General features: G+C 43.0%; 1 protein-coding gene across 18 annotated transcripts in view; it reads left to right on the forward strand.

Annotated features, from left to right (window-relative positions):
* Nucleotides 1–2,553, forward strand: part of SLC14A1 (solute carrier family 14 member 1 (Kidd blood group)) — a 51,254-nt gene extending 48,701 nt beyond the window's left edge. For all 18 annotated transcript variants that reach the window (XM_081563503.1, XM_081563490.1, XM_081563492.1 and 15 more), the window contains one exon: nt 526–2,553. In XM_081563503.1, coding sequence (XP_081419629.1) covers nt 526–699 — 174 coding nt within the window. In that variant the 3' untranslated portion in view covers nt 700–2,553. The remainder of the gene's footprint in view (nt 1–525) is intronic.
* The last annotated feature ends 17,322 nt before the right edge of the window (nt 2,554–19,875 follow it).

Below are 19,875 nucleotides of genomic sequence, written 5' to 3' on the forward strand. Positions count from 1 at the left end.
AGCCAAACCTAACCAAGTACATGGTGTGTGCTCAGAATCGCTTGAGTTGTCATGGACGCACAGAAGGAGGTGCTACCCTCAAGGAGTTTACAGTCTGTTTGAGAGACGAAACAAAAGAAGTAAAGCAGGTAGAGTCCAAGACCTAGTCTGGGCAGAGGCCAAGGGGAGAGAGCTGAGCTCATCAAAAACAGCCTCATGGACGTGATGAGTGGTCAGGCACTACTGGTGGTTGCTAAGTATCATCTCTAGGAGCTAAGTGTCATCTTTGCACATCCGGTGTAGGAAGTCTGACTGTGTAAGAGGGAGGGCAGGACATGCATCATCCCTAGGGAGTGCATGCTGACATTTCAGGAGCTGAACGTCCTGAGATCTTAAACTCAGTCTCCATGGAGACAAGTGGAGTCCAGAGTCGTGCCTCCAGAGAGTTATCTCTCGAGCTGAATGACAGCAGAGTAAAGCCTGTGCTTTGTGCAAGTTAGCTTTCCAACAGGATCTTAAAGAAACATGTGGCTTGTCTCTCTCCAGGTTGGATTGCCATCTTGTACCTGGCCCTTCTGTTTGGCCACACTACTGTTCCTCCTGCTGACCACAAAAAACCCCAACATCTACAAGATGCCCGTCAGTAAAGTCACTTATCCTGAGGAAAACCGCATCTTCTACCTACAATCCAGGAAAAGGACGGTTCAAGGCCCTTTGTGAACACAACCCCCATCCACAGCCTTGGTCACAAGTCATTTCTGACTAGCTGCCCCAGTTAACTTCCAGAGCTTCAAAACTGTTGTTTTTACTAGTAACAAATTTCATACTAAACCATCAGTGATCTGTTCTTATGCTCACTTTGTATCTCTTTCAGTCTCCGGAACATCCCTAAACAAGTGACAAGACACACCAAGGTGAGGTGCTCTGGCTGTGGAGTTTTAAACCCTAGTGGGGCACTGGAACTAAGACTGTACTGTATCTATAGAGTCAGAATGTTCCAACAGAGAGAGGAAGTAAGACCAAAGCTAATTGTTGATATTTATTAATATTCTTGGTGTTTGATTGTACATGATGTTAACAGTATTAATTAAAAATTAATCTCTATAAAACCAATCTCTTGCAAACTCTATAAGCCTGGAGTTCACAATCACAAATCAAAGTCAGCCTAGAATTCTCAGATAAGCCATTGGGCATATTTAAAATCAATGCAAGTTACTCATGACGGCTGTGGTCAACATCACAGGGCCCATCACTGAGCTCCTTCCCCAGCTCCTCACCAGAACAGCCTCCACGCTGTCCCATGTGTGACATTCTCTTACAGGAGATGGTGGGTTTGTTTCAGGCTGGCAGAGCTGCAAGAGGGAGAATGGGATCCCATCCATCAAAATTATTCTGTATTGTCACTTTTCTTGGTTATTGCAAAGGATTTTTTATGTAGCTTATTATCTTTTTATTGTGAGAATGAATTTGTTTTCAGTGAGGTAAAATAAGAGAAGTTCCTGGCTTTATCAGTTCCTAGATATTAAAGAAAAGTTAAATTTTTCTAAAATATTCAGCATAGCTATTTTCACTTTATTCCCTAAATTGATTCTGTAAAGGCCACAAAAGCAGGGGATCAAATATCAAATCATCAACATCCAAGGGCCCTTTAAAGCCACATTTTCAATTCATCTAAGGATGTCATGTATTACAAAGACTGAAAGTTAGTGTCAGATGGCTTCTGCGTGCTTACAAGTTGCTTAATTCTTACTTTAAAAAGAATTCACTATTCTCTAAACACAATAGTCTCACTCAAAACCCAATGGTATTTGAACCACCAAAAAGAAATACGGATAAAGAAGTCTGCAGTTTTGCTTTGTTTGTGTAAGCTAGCAGTCCTGTAAAGATTCTATAACCGAACATGCTGAATACATCCTTGGGATGCTTCAGAATTTTAGAGGATTGGAAAGTGAAATTGGAATCCTAAAGGTTTTTTCTTCTTTGAGTTTGAAGTAGTCAGTGAAAACTATAGGAATAGAAGGGAAGTAAACCTACAATTATTTTAGGGAAAAGTTCACGTCTTCATTTTCTCAGGAAAGCACTGTTTCAATTTAAAAACCCTGTGACCTTTTGAAACCATGACTTTGCAACTGTCATAGAGTCATGTATATTTCTGTGAAAAAACTAAATTTTCAGTGTTTGAAAAATGTCTTTTGTTAGGGAATTTGAGAAATAAGAGTTTGGAGGGGACAGACAAAAAGGCGAGCAGCCCAAAGATCACCAGCCCTGGAGACCCTGGGCATGGCTAAGTGAACCAGAGCCTCTTAGTGTCTCCAAGTCCATCTTCACAGGGAAGCCCTCCTGGGCTGACTTTCCTCCCATGCCCTCACACAGACTTGTAAACAGCAACAGTTTCAAACCTTGTAAGTTGTCTAAATAGTATTCATTATCTCAAGCTATTTTTGTTACTAAGTATTATCCTAATAATTTTAGCAAATATTTTATTGATTTTCTTAGGGGGCATTTGTATTCTTTTCTATTGCCTGTATAATAAATTTCTATGTAAGAATATGAATAAATTATACTCACAGCTCAGTTTTGTGTAAATTGTGTTTAAGTCATATGTCTTTTATAGCTATTGTACATATTAACAATCACACGCATAGGTATGTATGTATTAATACTAGAATCCTTCCTTTCTTTATACTTCATAATAGCACCAGATGCATAGTTGAGAAAACCATGTTCAATTTCTGATTTATGAGCTCTTCTCCCTCAATATCCCCTCAACTACCCACTGGTCTCCTCACTCAAGAATTAGAATGCATTCCTAAGAACAGTTACAGATGTTCAGGGCACGCTTTTAACACTTTGGGAAGAAGATCCTGGGAGCCAGACAGGCCCTGGGCACCCATCAGGACTGACCATGGGCCATGACCTGCCTCAGGGGTCAGTGTTCCAGGATAAACTACTGTTCAGAATGTATTATCCTCTGAGGATAAATGCCAGCGCTTGTCTCTGCCTCCTTTCACCCAAGCTTAGCATGTGTGAAAGAAAACATGGTAAAAATGGAAATTTAGTCCAACCAGTTTCAAAAGTTGCCCAAACAGGAAACAAAAGGAGGCTCCAGTGGGCTGGTCCCTTGGAGTGCCCTCTGTCAAAACAAAACCACTCCCACATTTGGTTTCAAGACAGTAAATCTACAAGAGTGATCTGCCCGCTTCGGTATGAGGTAGAAAACAGAGAGAGCACTTCCCAGGTGGCTCAGTGGTAAAGAATCTGCCTGCCAATGCAGGGGATGTAGGAGACAAGTGTTCAATCCCTGGGTTGGGAAGATCCCCTGGAGGAGGAAATGGCAACCCACTCCAGTACTATTGCCTGGAAAATCCCATGGACAGAGGAGCCTGGTGGGCTACAGACCATGGGGTCACAAAGAGTCAGACACCCTGAGCAACGGAGCAGACAGCACAGAAAACAAACAGAAGGTTTAGAGGCTCTTTTGCACTCCAGACACTATATTCCTTTAGGAGTTACAGGTCCCAATCTTCATGTTACCCAGACCCCTGATAACTGTGGAATACACTGAGATGGAAGGTTAAGTTCCAGGAGATCAGGAATTTCCAAGGGGGTCCTCTTACAAAGAAGCTTGCAAGAATATTTTTGAGGTTGCTAAGTATTAATATCCCGTGGAGAAGGAAATGGCAGCCCACTCCTGTATTCTTGCCTGGAGAATCCCTGTGGACAGAGGAGCCTGGTGGGTTACAGTCCCTGGGGTTGCAAAGAGTAAGACACGACTGAGCAACTAAGCACAAGTATTAATATAGAATGAGGTTTTATACATGTGAATGTTGTCAGCCTCCCCTTTATCTAACACCTTTCTTCCAAAAGGCTTTAATCTTTAGAGTTAAATATCCTTCTTAAACCTGCATTGACAACCCCCCAGACCATTAGAAGGCTTGTAGCTTCACAGAGTTCCATATGATAAAACAATTCTAAAAGTAGGAAGTTCTGTTCCAAGTTCCACGCAGTTGCTCAATGATGTCATCAAAGATGTGATCTCTTTTCATCATCAGTCTCAGCAACCTCAGACAGCTTCACTTGCATCCCTAGGTTTTTTACCTCATGGTTCCAAAATAGCTGCCTTATTTGCAAGCATCACAACCTTATCAGGAAGAAGGCAATCAGAGCTGCAAGAGAGTCATTCTTTCATGTTTCTCTCTTATCAGGGAGAAAAATCTTTCTTGGGAACTCTCCAAAAATACTTTCGGGCAGAACTGGGTCATATGGCCAGCCCTGGTTACAAAGGAGCCTGGGAAAAGTAACCATCTGGCATGCCTCTTTTATATGCAGGACACTTGTCAGCCTCTGTTACTGCAGAGGTGGCACGCTCCGCCTTATTGCAGCAAAAGCAAGAGGAATGACTATTGCCCAGGTGCCAACACTCCTGTCTTGGTTGGCACATGGCACCACCACACAGCACACAGTGCCTATGTGTCCAGAGCACACTGGGGAGAATCCATGATGACAGACAAGGCTGTCTACTGTGGGATTCACAAAGACTTGGGACAAAGACCTCAACTAAAGCCTTTGAACACGGTGATTCTTTGTTGAATACTTACTGAAATATTCCGGAGTGCTTTAGATAGCCCAGCCTCATACAAGGTTTTATAACCTCTGACTAATAGGATTCTAAACAAAGGGTGAGACAGCCAGTGATAATGATCAAAGCAAGGAAAGTTTAGGGTTCGTTCATGTTCTAATCAGCGCTCTTAATCTAACAGTTGAATCCTCTAAATCATTCCATGTTGGAAGGCCCCTTTGGAAATTGTTGAGTTTAAATTCAGTTCTGAAGCATTGAAAACAAGTGTCTGACATTTGCTACTTGATGGTTCCAAACAAACAATGAAAAAGCTAGTTTCCTGTTGGGGCTGGGTCCATGGGATCCTAGCCCATAGTAGCTTTGAATTATAGCACAGTGGCATGCAAGGACTTGAAGGGGAAGAAATGAAGCTCAGAGGAAAGCACTGGCACAATACCAGGAAATCTGGCTGAAGTTAAGTCCATCAGACCAAGGAAACAATAAAAGCCAAGACACTAGTTACTGGCCCAAGAGCAAATGCATCTTAGCTCAACAGAGCACACAGGGGCCAGCCACGGGAGGAGCCGGTCTAACAAGGAGGCCTCTCTACACTATGAGACACCAGGTTGGCTTCTCAGCAAGAGGTTAGATCCGTGAAAGCAACTAGCCACACACAGCACTTGAAATAGTGAAAGTGTTAGTTGCTCAGCCACGCCCAGCTCTTTGCAACCCCATGGACTGTATAGCCTCTTGCCTGAAATTCTCCAGGCAAGAATACTGGTATGGGTTGCCATTCCCTTCTCCAGGGGATCTTCCCAACCCAGGGATTGAACCCAGGTCTCCCACATTGCAGGCAGATTCTTTACCTGAGCTATCAGGAAAGCTAGCCTAAATGGATGTGGGCTTTAAGGATACACACTGGATTCAAGCATGAAGGACAAAAAAAACATGTAAAATTTCCTGGATTGAAAGTTGAGATGACAACACTTTGAATACACTGAGTTAAATGAAATATTAGTATATCATTAAGTTAATTTTACCTTTAAAAAATGTTTAGTGTGGCCACTAGAAAAATTTGAATTATATATAAGACTTGCATTTGTGACTCACATTGCCTTTCTGTTGGGCCATGCTGGGATAGACAATACCCAAAGCCTCCGTGGCTACTCAGACAGCACCGAGTTGTTGATTGGAACTCACTTTCAGAGAATTTGTCCTTCCCTTCGAAAGAATGAATGGGTCAAAAGCCTTTTCTCTATTACGCTGCTAGTTAATTCTTGAGTCTTTATCTCAAACCTATGAGTTCAAAGACTGTAAATGTTCATTTCAGGCAAAATTTTACACCTTTCCAGACTACTCTGTGCACATCAAAGGTGTCATTTCTTAAAAAAAAAAAAAAAAAATTAGTAGATAGCTACAGAATGAGGAGACTGATTTTCTTGTGTGTGGTATAAAGCTGTTCTGAAGGTAGAACCTGAAAAGCATCCTCAGAAGCACTCAGAGCTAGGGCAGCACCACTGGAATAAGTGGGTGCCTCCCAGCGTGTCCATGTGAGGGATGCCATCACCCAGATGTGCCAGGGCCCATCAGTCACAAACAATGAAGAATGGACCACCAGGGTATAAGGCATCAGGAAATGGTTGGGGACTGTGGCAAACTGAAGACTGCACACCACTAGAAGCTAAATTTCTTCCATAAGCTCCCTTTTGCAAGTTCTATTCCCAGGCACCTCTTATAAATGCTCTACAATACTTCTTAACCAAGGGCATTTATCAGAATTATGCGTTAAGAGCTTTTGAAAAAATGCAACCGCTTCCATCCTATCCTGGACCCCCTGAATCTTTGGTGACTCCACAGATGATTCTAATGTGCCCTCTTATGTAAAAGTGACTGCAAGTTCAGAAAACTCAGAGATCCTTGAAAACTGGAGTAACTAAGAATGGCTTCTGGAGATGTGACTCTGCCCTTGTTCTGACACGTTCCCTCCCTGGCTCACCTGAACTTGACCTTGGAAACTCATTTGGATTCCTCCTGGATTCCCTGACTACCACCCTTTCCAGAAAAACTTCTAGGGTCCAAAGACATGATGCTGTTACCAAGGGGCCATGTTTTGATAGGCCCTGAAATTGACAGTGTAGACATGTATACAGAAAGTGGTCAGGGAAAAAAGGAAGTCCCTGTGGAGGAGAATCTATTTCCTTTAAGTGTGCAAAGCTTAGATTCATTCTGTCAACTGGTATTGACCATGATTCCTATCACACTCTCACCTTTAATGAAGGCAATGGCACAGAGTTCATCTTGCCCACCCTCGTGGGCTATTTCTTTTCATCTGTAAGAATGACCTAGAAAGCCAAGCAGATTTTACATAGATGCAAGAAAGTCAAAGAGGAGAAGACTGATACTGTGATTCTCCAGGCCCTGCCCCTTCCCCTGACTCTACCCCTCCATTCGTGGTGTAAGGAAGACTTGTGCTTCTCTTTCCTTCTACTTGGGACCTCCCTCAATATCCACACCTGTCCCATCTTTCATTCCCCAACCAATCACTTGCAGCCCTATGTATCACTGATCATCACAGGACCTTCAAAGGCTTCAAGACTCAGGCTCATTACAGCGTGAGGATCCCCTTTCTCAGCATCCTGGATCTGACTGGCTGGTACCCTGACCAGACCAGTTGATAATGTTTCTGAATATCGACCTGGAATACATCTGGTCAAGTGAGCCAATGCAGACAGACTTTGTGTGCCTAATGCTGGTTATAATTTAATGCAAAGCATTATTTCTTTCCAGGCTGTGAGGTGGGGTCTAAGGACCCAGGATTCAGCATTAGGTCCTGGAGGGGCATGCGGTCACACATGGATCTGATCAGGCCAACACTACCATGATCTAAGTAAGAGGTGCCAAGACCCCAAGATGCCTCTACCAGCAGGCTTTCACTGCCCTTACAGCCTGAAATTTCTACACTGAAGTCTCAGTGAAAGAACATTACATTGTGACAACAGCCATTTATTAGGATCTCAGATATTAAAGCCCTAGTGGAATTAGTTTATCTGGTCTCTTCTCACCTAATAGCTGGTAAGAGAAAATCCTATAAGCAAGAGACTCTAGAAAGATTAGTTTTGATGGGCAAATCCAAGAAAGATGGTATTTCAAATAAAAAGACAAAAAGAAAGCAAGAACAATGCATGATTAAAACACATTCCCCACTGAGCCCAGCACCACAAAGAGAAAAGGCAGTAGGCAAGGACCAGGGAGTTCAGTCAGGTGTGTGCCTATGCCAGCAGGTCAGTGTACAGAGTCCATGTGGCTTAAGAAGCAGTTTTCCTCCTCATGCCATTTAGAACATGACTACTTCTTCTTCTTCTCATAATCTTGAAATTCCAGCTTGCCTGTCCTTAAAGCCATTTGTTTTTTTTATCTCCCAGACATAACTTCCCACCTTCTTCTGGTAACAGCACCTCCCTATCCTCAGGAAATGTTTCTTCCCCATCCATGGCATTCTCTCTGCCAGCCTCAATACCCTAATCTCAGGCACAGAGGAGTCAAAGGACTCAGACCTGGTTTACCGTATACTCTAATCCCCTGGCTACAGGGATTGGCCCAGGGGAGAGCCACCTGACCCAAGCAGGAATTCTTGATTCAGATTCTGCCCTGCAGGAACTTGCAATCTGAGCAGACATCCTAGGATAGAAAGAAATTGGAGCAAGTTCTGACAACAGTGATCAGGAGGAAGCCTCTGAAATACTCAAGTTACCATGGCTTCTTCCCTCAGCCCATCCTCTGAGGCCAGATTACTATTACTTTCACGTAGTGAACTATCTCATCAGTTCAGTCCAGTTCAGTCGCTCAGTGGTGTCCAACTCTTTGCGACCCCATGGACTGCAGCACACCAGGCCTCCCTGGCCATCACCAACTCCCAGAGTTTACCCAAACTCATGTCCATCAAGTCGGTGATGCCATCCAGCCATCTCATCCTCTGTCATCCTCTTCTCCTCCCGCCCCTAATCCTTCCCAGCATCAGGGTCTTTTCCAATGAGTCAGTTCTTCACAGCAGGTGGCCAAAGTAGTGGAGTTTCAGCTTCAACATATGTCCTTCCAATGAATATTCAGGACTGATTTCCTTTAGGATGAACTGGTTGGATCTTCTTGCAGTCCAAGTTACTCTCAAGAGTCTCCTCCAACACCACAGTTCAAAACATCAATTCTTCAGCGCTCAGCTTTCTTTATAGTCCAACTCTCACATCCATACATGACTACTGGGAAAACCATAGCCTTAACTAGATGGACCTTTGTTGGCAAAGTAACGTCTCTGCTTTTTAATATGCTGTCTAGGTTAGTGATAACTTTCCTTCCATGGATTAAGTCTCTTTTAATTTCATGGCTGCAATCACCATCTGCAGTGATTTTGGAGCCCAAAAAATAAAGTCAGCCACTGTTTCCACTGTTTCTCCATCTATTTCCCATGAAGTGATGGGACCAGATGCCATGATCTTTGTTTTTTGAATGTTGAGCTTTAAGCCAACTTTTTCACTCTCCTCTTTCACTTTCATCAGGAGGCTCCTTAGCTCTTCTTCACTTTCTACCATAAGGGTGGTGTCATCTGCATATCTGAGGTTATTGATATTTCTCCCGGCAATCTTGATTCCAGCTTGTGCGTCCTCCAGCCCAGCGTTTCTCATGATGTACTCTGCACAGAAGTTAAATAAGCAGGGTGACAATATACAGCCTTGACGGACTCCTTTTCCTATTTGGAACCAGTCTGTTGTTCCATGTCCAGTTCTAACTCTTGCTTCCTGACCTGCATACAGGTTTCTCAAGAGGCAGGTCAGATGGTCTGGTATTCCCATCTCTTTCAGAATTTTCCACAGTTTGTTGTGATCTACACAGTCAAAGGCTTTGGCATAGTCAATAAAGCAGAAGTAGATGTGTCTCTGAACTCGCTTGCTTTTTTGATAATCCAGCGGATGTTGGCAATTTGATCTCTGGTTCCTCTGCCTTTTCTAAAACCAGCTTGAATATCTGGAAGTTCACGGTTCACATACTGTTGAAGCCTGGCTTGGAGAATTTTGAGCATTACTTTGCTGGCATGTGAGATGAGTGCTCTTGTGCAGTAGTTTGAGCATTCTTTGGCATTGCCTTTCTTTAGGATTGGAATGAAAACTGACCATTTCCAGTCCTGTGGCCACTGCTGAGTTTTCCAAATTTGCTGGCATATTGAGTTCAGCACTTTCACAGCATCAATTTTTAGGATTTGAAATAGCTCAACTGGAATTCCATCACCTCCACTAGCTTTGTTCGTAGTGATGCTTCCTAAGGCCCACTTGACTTCGCATTCCAGGATGACTGGTTCTAGGTGAGTGATCACACCATCGATTATATGGGTCATGAAGATCTTTTTTGTACAGTTCTTCTGTGTATTCTTGCCACCTTTTCTTAGTATCTTCTGCTTCTGTTAGGTCCATACCATTTCTGTCCTTTATTGTGCCCATCTTTGCATGAAATATTCCCTTGGTATCTCTAATTTTCTTAAAGAGATCTCTAGTCTTTCCCATTCTGTTGTTTTTCTCTATTTCTTTGCACTGATTACTGAGGAAGGCTTTCTTATCTCTCCTTGCTATTCTTTGGAACTCTGCATTCAAATGAGTGTGTTTCATTTTCTCCTTTGCTTTTTGCTTCTCTTCTTTTCCCAGCTATTTGTAAGGCCTCCTCAAACAGCTATTTTGCTTTTTTGCATCTTTTTCTTGGGGATGGTCTTGCTCCCTGTCTCCCGTACAATATCACAAACCTCCATCCATAGTTTATCAGGCACTTTGTCTATCAGATCTAGTCCCTTAAATATATTTCTCACTTCCACTGTATAATCGTTAGGGGTTTGTTTTAGGTCATACCTGAATGGTCTAGTGGTTTTCCCTACTTTCTTCAATTTAAGTCTGAATTTAGCAATAAGGAGTTCATGATCTGAGCCATAGTCAGCTCCCGGTCTTGTTTTTGCTGACTGTAGAGAGGTTCTCCATCTTTGGGCAAAGAATATAATCAATCTGATTTCGGTGTTGACCATCTGGCGATGTCCATGTGAACTATCTCATACCTTTCCATTAAACTTAGTTAGTACTTGGGTGAGTCAGAATCTGTCTCTGTTGTTGCAACCAACAACCAAAACTGATACAGAATATTGCAAATGGCATATCTAGAAGATGAAATAAGCTAAGTCAAGATGGAGTGGGGAGCTGACGGAGGACCCTCACCCCCATAGATCCCCATCCCAGCCAGGGAATATGATAATCCCTGCTACATGTTTAAACTATTAACCATGTATGATGTATATCGTGATCCAAACCACGTGTTTCCATGGTTAAAGCTTTAGAAAACACCTGGCAGAAAAATGCTGGCATACTGGAGTACTCTGGCTACTTTTGTGTGCTTATATGAAAGAAGGATGCGTGGGTCTGTTGAGATTGTCTTTATGCCTTCAGCAAATGCAATAGAGCCCTGGGGTTGAATAACTGCACTCTCCTATACACGTTTTCAAGCTATTGTCTCCCAGTTCCAAATGCATCCTTCTGCACTCTGCTCTGTGATGCCAGGCTGGGACTCTGCAACCCCTATTTCTCCTTTGTCTGTTGATTTCTGCTGATGAGGTGGGTCAGAGGGAGGCTAGGAGGCAAGATGAAGGGAGAGGGATTTGCCGTTTTCAGCAGTAGTCTACAGTTTTTTTGGTCACTCCCCAAAATCTGACCTAGCAGGCTCCCTGAGAAGTCCCTTCCTCAGCTGAGTTCTGTCCATGTGTTGAAATTAATATCCTAACTAGGAAACAATTATCTGGGAAGATGAAGAGAAATAGGGAAGTCCAATCCCCAGACTAATACTTCCTATTATAAATTCATCCCAGTTTCTAGCCATGATTGTGTCAACTGCTAGGGAGCAGCCAGGGGACAGAGGCAGTACTGGCTTTAGCCCTGAGCAGGAGAGGCCCTGTCCTGACCACACCCTCATGCTTTAAAGCACCCTGCTCTGACCTTCCTCTGGCCATGCCCTTCCCCACGGGAATAAGAGCCCAGGCCCAGGGGATATGTCCACCTGGAGCTTGGGATCTCCTTCGAGACCACGCTTCAAGCACCTCAGGTCACAGAGTGTCCTTCCCAAGTGTTCTGTGGCTGCTTCCTGGGACTGTGAAGGCCACCGCCCACGGCATTCTTCTGGATGGGCCATGTGCTTCCAGGTTACACATCCCTTGACCCGTTGGTGCTGAGAGATGGCTGACGGAGGGCGGGACAAAAAGAGGGTGGATGTACCCACTGAGATGACTACATGCAGGCATGAGGCCCTGTTGAACAGAGTTGAGTGGAAAGAAAAAGTGGGAGACCATGGACCTCTTTTTGTGCTCTTGCTGCAGCCCCACAAATGTTAGGGGAGGGCCTGACAGGAAGCTGATGGTCCCTGGATCCAAGGTAAAGGCAGACAAAGCCATTAAAATTAAACTGAGGACTTGAGGAATGAGCTAGAAGACAGAAATGCAAGGCTTGGATTCAGATTCAAACACCATGACTCACCAGTCAGTGAAGCTCCCTCAGATGTAACCAGTGAGAGTTTTATCAGGCTTTACTGCCAGACACTGCAGGCTGGACACGCAGGAGCTTATGATTTTCAACCTTAAGGCAAACTCGGGCCCCAGAGCCAATGCCAGGAGGGAGTAGGCCTCAAGGCAGGCTGGTCGCAACAGCAAAACCTGCCCGGTTGCCCCTCAGGTGTGTCTGGGGCAAGCCCTGGGAGGAGAGTCAGCCTGTAGAGCACAGGAAGGCTGCATTGGCTGACCGAGGACTCACCCGTGGCCAGGGCAGTGAGTCAACAATCACGTCTGCGTGCTTAACTCACCGTTCCTGACCAGCTAGGGGCTGTCATCTCCTCTTCCCTTTCCCCTGTTTTAAGTGGAAGCTTTCATTGTTCTCCTGCTCCTCCCCCATCATGGCTACATATTGCTACGCTGTGGGAGGCACATTTATCCCTTCTCGAGATCATGAGGAATACATATACCCAGACCTGAGGGGAAGGGTATTCAATAGACTTCTGATTTCTCCTGTGGGAAAGAGGTCTGAGCAGCGTGGTTTTCTGTCAAGCAGGGACACTTCTGAAGTTGTGTATATGGGAAGAAGAGGGTGTGTAAGCTGAGCAACAAAGTGACTGTGGTCTTTGTCCAGTGTGTGCCCACCTCCCTCTCCTGACCCTCTGGTCACAGCCTTGAACCCCTGACCTCGGAGGGAAGCCTGGGAGCCAGGTTAGAACAACTGCTCCACTTAACCACAATGATAGATTCAGAAGGTCATAGGACAGCAGCTGCTGGAGCTGCTGGGAAAAGAGCTCCTTTCTTTCTTGCTGATGCAACTGCTGTCGGCCGTCATGTTCCCCAGTGTCAGAAAGTCCCCCCGGGAATAGGAGAGAATGAGGAACAGGTAGAGAGAGACAGAACGTGTGTTCTAGAAGGCTCAACTCTCTGATTCCAGCCCCCGAGGCCCCTATAATTCCCTGATCCCTATGCATCTTCCTCACCTTTTGATTCTGTGAGCTTCCTCACCTTCTCTGCTTAAGCTCATGTAGAAAGAATAACCGTCTCTTTCACCTAAGACTCCCAACTAATCAATCAATGCTGAACACTTGAGTTGAACTTTCTTAAGCCATGGTCTTTTACAAAGTTATTCATTCTGTATGTATGTCTTCGACAACCAAATAAATTTTATTGAGCTTTAATTTCACTAGTTTGTGTTTCAAAAGAAAATAGATAATTGTATTGATTAAAATTAAGTATGACTGCAAGTAATGGAAACTGAAAATAACAGTGACTTAAACTGGAGGGTTATTTCTCTCTCCTCAGTGGAGAAGTCTAGAGGTAGGCTGTCCGTGACTGTCGCCCCCAGCTGCTCAAGAATCCAGGCCCCTGCCATTATTCCCAGGGAACCAATGGTTCCACCGTTCCTGGACTCAGGTTGACTGCTCTAGATCAGCAGTTCTCAATGAAAGGCATTCATCCCACTCCAGAGGACAATAGGCAACATGTGGAGACATTTTTGACTGTCACAATGCAGAGTGGGGGAGACGAGAGAGGTGCCACTGGCCTCTAGAGATAGACCAGCACATCCCAGAGAATCACCCGAGCCCAGAATGTGAATGGTGTCAGGGTTGAGAAACCATGTTCCAAATCTAGCTATATAGCACCTGTGATCCAAGAAGCAGGGAAGCAGACAGAAGAACAGGACAAAAAGCATATGCCAGTTTTCTCTTATGGGATGTTTCTAGAAGCTGCCACACAATCCAGTTTATATCCCATTCACCAGAACTTAGTCATAGCCACACATAGCTGCAAGAGAACTGCAAGAAAATGCAGCCCTTATTTGCAGCAGTGTGTGCTAGAAACATACATGAGCTGCTGAGAATGAAAAATTGGGGGCCAACGATCAGCCTGTGATGCAGTAATTACATTGGTCATGATATTTTTCAAATGACATTTGCCTTCCAGAAAATGTGTTAATCACAAAAGAGTTAGAGGAGTTGGAGGACACTGGTCAGGAGACCCAACACATGCTAAGGCCTGGAAGTAAAGTATCCAGTGTGTGAACTGTAAGCAGTTCAGTTCATCTGGAACTAGGTAGGAAGCTGTGAGGAGTAACTCCAAATATGTGTAGAGAATGGCCTGGAGCAAAGCAATGCTCCAACTAGGGAGAGTAGTCAGAAAGCCAGTGCAGTGAGCTGGTAAGAGATGATGGAGGTCCAGCCCAAGGGTATGGCATTGGAATTGATAAAACATTGGACCTACACACCTACAATTGATTAATCTTCAGCAAAGGAGGCAAGAATATATGTCAGAGAAAATACAGTCTCTTTGGCAAGTGGTGCTGAGAAAGCTGAACAGTTATATGCAAATCAATGAAATCAGAACATATCCACACACCATACACAAAAATAAGCTCAAAATGACTTAGAGACTTAAATATAAGACATAATTCCATAAAACCCCCAGAAGAGAACATAGGCAAAACACTCTCTGACATAAATTGTACCAAAGTTTTCTTGAGTCAGTCTCCCAAGGCAACAGGAACAAAAGCAAAACTGAACAAATGGGACCAAATCAAATTTATATGCTTTTGCACAGCAAATGAAACCATAAACAAAACGAAAAGACAACCTATGGGATGGGAGAAAATATTTGCAAACAATGTGACGGACAGGAGTTTGACTTCCAAAATATACAAAAAGCTCAAATAACTCAATAACAAATAAAAACAAACAACCCAATAAAAAAATGTGCAGAAGACCTACATAGATATTTCTCCAGAGAAGACATAAAGATGGTTAACAGGCACAAGAAAAGATGCTCAACACTGCTAATTACTAAAGAAATGGAAATCAAAACTACAGTGAGGTACCACCTCACACCAGTCAGAATGGCTGTCATTAAAAAGTCTACACTCTCGATCAGATTTGATGGAGAAATCAAAAGTCTTATAGACAAGCAAGAGTTAAGACAACTCAGCACCACTAAACCAGTTTTAAAACAAATGCTAACAGTACTATGTCTCAGATGACTGTGCTCGGATTATGAACTTCCTATTGCAAAATTCAGACTGAATTTGAAGAAAGTAGGGAAAACCACTAGGCCACTCTGGTATGACCTAAATCAAATCCCTCATGATTATACAGTGGAAGTGACTCAAAGGATTTAAGGGATTATATCTAATAGACAGAGTGCCTGAAGAATTATGGATGGAGGTTTGTAATGCTTTACAGGAGGCAGTGAGTGATCAAAACCATCCCCAAGAAAAAGAAATGCCAAGGGGCAAATGGTTGTCTGAGGAGGCCTTACAATAGCTAAGAAAAGAAGAGAAGTGAAAGGCAAAGGAGAAAAAGAAAGATATATCCATCTGAAGGCAGAGTTCCAAAGAATAGCAAGGAGAGATAAGGAAGCCTTCCTCAGTGATCAGTGCAAAGAAATAGAGGAAAGTAATGGAATGGGAAAGACTAAAGATCTCTTCAAGAAAATTGGAGATACCAAGGGAACATTTCATGCAAAGATGGGCACAATAAAGGACAGAAATTGTATGGACCTAACAGAAGCAGAAGATATTAAGAAGAGGTGGCAAGCATACATAGAAGAACTGTACAAAAAAGTATTAATGACCTGGATAACTGTGATGGTGTGATCACTCATCTAGAGCCAGACATCCTGGAGTGTGAAGTCAAGTGAGCCTTAGGAAGCATTACTAAGAACAAAGCTAGTGGAAGTGATGCAATTCCAGCTGAGGTATTTAAAATGCTAAAAGATGATGCCGTACTTAATATGCCAGAAAATTTGAAAAACTCAGCACTGGTACAGGATTGGAAAGGGTCAGTTTTCGTTCCAATCCCAAAGAAGGGCAATGCCAAAGAGTGTTCAAACTACCGAACAATGGCACTCGTTTCACATGCTAGCAAAATAATGCTCAAAATCCTTCAAGCTAGGCTTCAACAGTATGTGAACCAAGAATTTCCAGATGTACAAGCTGGATTTAGAAAAGGCAGAGGAACCAGAGATCAAATTGCCAACATCCGTTGGATCATAGAATAAGTAAGGGAATTTCAGGAAAACACCTACTTCTATTTCATTAACTATGCTAAAGCTTTTGTGTGGATCACAACAAACTGGAAAATTCTTCAGGAGATGGGAATACCAGACCACTTTCTTGTCTCCTGAGAAACCTGTATACAGGTCAAGAGGCAACAGTTAGAACCCAACATGAAGCAATAGACTGGTTCCAAATTGGGAAAGTAGTATACCAAGGATGTACATTGTCACCTTGCTTATTCAACTTATATGCAGAGTACATCATGTGAAATGCTGGACTGGATGAAGCTTAAGCTAGAATCAAGATTGTCGGGAGGAATATTAACAACCTCAGATATGGAGATGACATCACCCTAATGGCAGAAAGTGAAGAGGAACTAAATAAAAAGACTCCTGATGAAGGTGAAAGAGGAGAGTGAAAAACCTGGCTTAAAACTCAACATTCAAAAAACTAAGATCATGGCATCTGGTCCTATCACTTAATGGCAAACAAATGAGGAAAAGAAACTGACAGATTTTATTTTCCTGGGCTCCAAAATCACTGCAGACAGTGACTGCAGCCGTGAAATTAAAAGATGTTTGCTCCTTGGAAAAAAAGCTATGGTAAAGCTAGGCAATGTATTAAAAAAGCAGAGACATTATTTTGCTGACAAAGGTCCATATAGTCAAAGCTATGTTTTTTTCAGTAGTCATGTACAGATGTGAGAGTTGGACCATAAAGAAGGCTGAGCACCAAAGAATTGATGCTTTTTAATTGTGGTCTTGGAGAAGACTCTTGAGAGTCCCTAGGACTGGAAGGAGATCAAACCAGTCAATCCTAAAGGAGATCAACCCTGAATATTCATTGGAAGGACTGATGCTGAAGCTGAAGCTCCAATACTTTGGCCTCCTGATATAAAGAGCCGACTCATCAGAAAAGACCCTGATGCTGGGGGAAATTGAGGGCAAGAGGAGAAGGGGACGACAGAGGATAAGACTGTTAGATGGCATCACAAATTCAGTAGACATGAGTTGGAGCAAACTCCAGGAAACAGTGAAGGACAGGGAAGCCTGGCCTGGTACAGTCCATGGGGTCGCAAAGAGTTGGACATCACTGAGCGAGGAAACAACAAAACAAAGGAATTTCTCCAGGAAGAAAACACAAGAGAAGGAAAAGATCTACAAAAAATAAACCATAAATCCAAAACAATTAAGAAAATGTTGATAGGATCATACATATTGATAATTATGTTAAATGTAAATGGATTAACCAACCAAAAGACATAGACTGGCTGAAAAGGTGAAAGTGATAGTTGCTTAGTCACATGTAACTCTTTGAGACCCCATGGACTGTAGCCTACCAGATTCCTCCATCCATGGAATTCTCCAGGCAAGAATACTGGAGTGAGTAGCCATTCCCTTCTCCAGGGGATCTTTCCAACCCAGGGATCAAACCCAGGTCTCCCACATTGTGGACAGATTCTTTACCATCTGAGCCACCTGGGAAGCCCAGAAACTGGCTGGGTGGGTATGAAAACAAGACCTATATACACGTTGTCTACAAGAGACCAACCTGAGACTTAGTCACTTACAGTGAAAGTAAGTGGATGGGAGAAGGTATTCCACATAAATGGAGCTCATAAGAAAGCTGGAGTAGCAATACTCATATCAGAAAAAATAGACTTAAAAAAAAAGGACAAGTCAAATAACCTGCCAGAGAGCTTTACATTTTTGCATAGTCTTCTACACTTGGTATATTTATCTATTCCAGACTTGGATTCTGAACCCCGTATGGGTCATGGGTTACTTGTCAATATTCATACCATCCACATTCCCTTCCCCTTCCCTCCTGGAAGCTGACGCTACCTTTCTAACAGATAAGGGGATCCTCTTGACAGTACACCCTGGGAGCTTGTGACTGGGTAGTACTACAAGTGCTTCTGCTTCTTTGGCTGGGTGATGAGCTCCAAGTTTATGTGGCTGGAAAATTTTGTGACATATAGCAATCCTCTTTCTCCACAGATGATACAGTTTCCAGAAAACCCGGAATGGAAGAAACACAAAGTTACTGGTGGCCTTGCATGTTATTAACATACTTTATACATAAAAGGGACAGAAATATTTTTTTTAAAAGGCTACAAACAACGAATGCTGAGAGGGTGTAGAGAAAAGGGAACCCTCCTACACTGTTGGTGGTGATGTAAATTGGTGCAGCCTCTATGGAAAACAGTATGAAGGTCCCTCAAAAAAACTAAAACTGGAGTTGCCCTATGATCCAGCAATCCCATTTCTGGTCATATATCCAGACAAAAACTATAATTCAAAAAGATAACATACACCCCAATGTTCATAGCAGACTATTTACAATAACCAAGACATAGAAGGAAACTAAATGTCCATCAACAGATGAATAAAAGAAAATGTGGTATATATAAAATGGAATACTACTCAGCATAAAAAAGAATGAAATAAAGTTATCTGTTTTAGCAACATGAATGGACCTAGAGAATATCACACTAAGTGAAGTAAGAAAGGGAAAGAGAAATACCATATATATCATATGTGATATCTAGTTACATGTGGAATCTAAAATATGACATAAATGAACTTATTTATGAAATAGATAAAAAGAACAGACTTTTGGTTGCCAAAGTAGGGGGATGAGGAGGGATGGACTGGGAAGTTGGGATTAGCATATGCAAACTGTTTATAGAGAATGGATAAACAACAAGGTCCTACTGTATAGCACAGGGAACTATATTCAAAATCCTATGACAAACTGATGGAAAAGGAAGAAAGGCTGAAAAAGTGAAAGTGACTCAGACAGACAGTGGAAAGGAGAGGAAAAAGGGAGTCATGGAGTCCCTGGGGCTGCTTCTATTTGGGGAACACAGGGAGGTAGAAGAAACAGTAAAGACAGAAGGTAAACAAATTTGAGTAAACTATAACTTAGAAATAAACAATTTTAAAAAAAATAAAGCAATGTGGGATATAGAATCAGGATTTAGTGGTCAATTTCACACGGGACATAAAACAATAGGGGTAGTCAAGGATGACTGTCCTGGACAACTGAGATGGTGGTGACGTTCACTGAGAAGTGAAACAGGAAAGAATCAAGTTGCTAGAGCTGGGGCAGCAAAATCCAAGGATGTAGAGGCTTTCCAGGGGCAGCAGCCATGGTGCTCTGGGCCTTAGGAAAGCGATTTGGACTGCAGGTGATAATTCAAACCACGAGTCAATAAAATGACCTCAAGGGAGCATGAGGAATGAGAAGACAAACATGGGACCCCAGAGAAAACCAGCCTTTAAGCTACCACAGAAGGAAAAAAGCATTAGAGAGGCTTAGGAGTAACCAGGGAGGTGAGAGAAGACCCAGGAGTGTGGGTGCCACAGAAGCCAAAGCAAGAACAGATTTAAAGAAGAGAGTCCTAACAGTGGCTTCTGTTTCCAGAAGAGATTGTCCATGAGATTCTGCAACAAGGAGGTGCCCGGTGACCTTGGGAGGAAGAGCTTGGCATGGTGGGAGCAAAACCTGACGAGCCCTGGATTTATGGGGAATGAGGGATAGCAAGTAGAGACAGTGAGTTGGAAAATGTTTGTAAATCTGTACACACTTGCTTAAAAGAGAGACAGAATGCAGGCATTGAAGCTGGATGAGAGAGGAGAGAGCAATTACTTTAAAGATGGGAGACACTTGGGATAATTTAAATGACTTAGATTTTATTGAGCACTCATCTGTGATCTCATTTGAACCTCATAACAACCCTACCTA

Source organism: Giraffa tippelskirchi, chromosome 14, assembly GCF_054371585.1.
Source record: "Giraffa tippelskirchi isolate mGirTip1 chromosome 14, T2T-mGirTip1v1.2.pri, whole genome shotgun sequence".
NCBI lineage: Eukaryota > Metazoa > Chordata > Mammalia > Artiodactyla > Giraffidae > Giraffa > Giraffa tippelskirchi.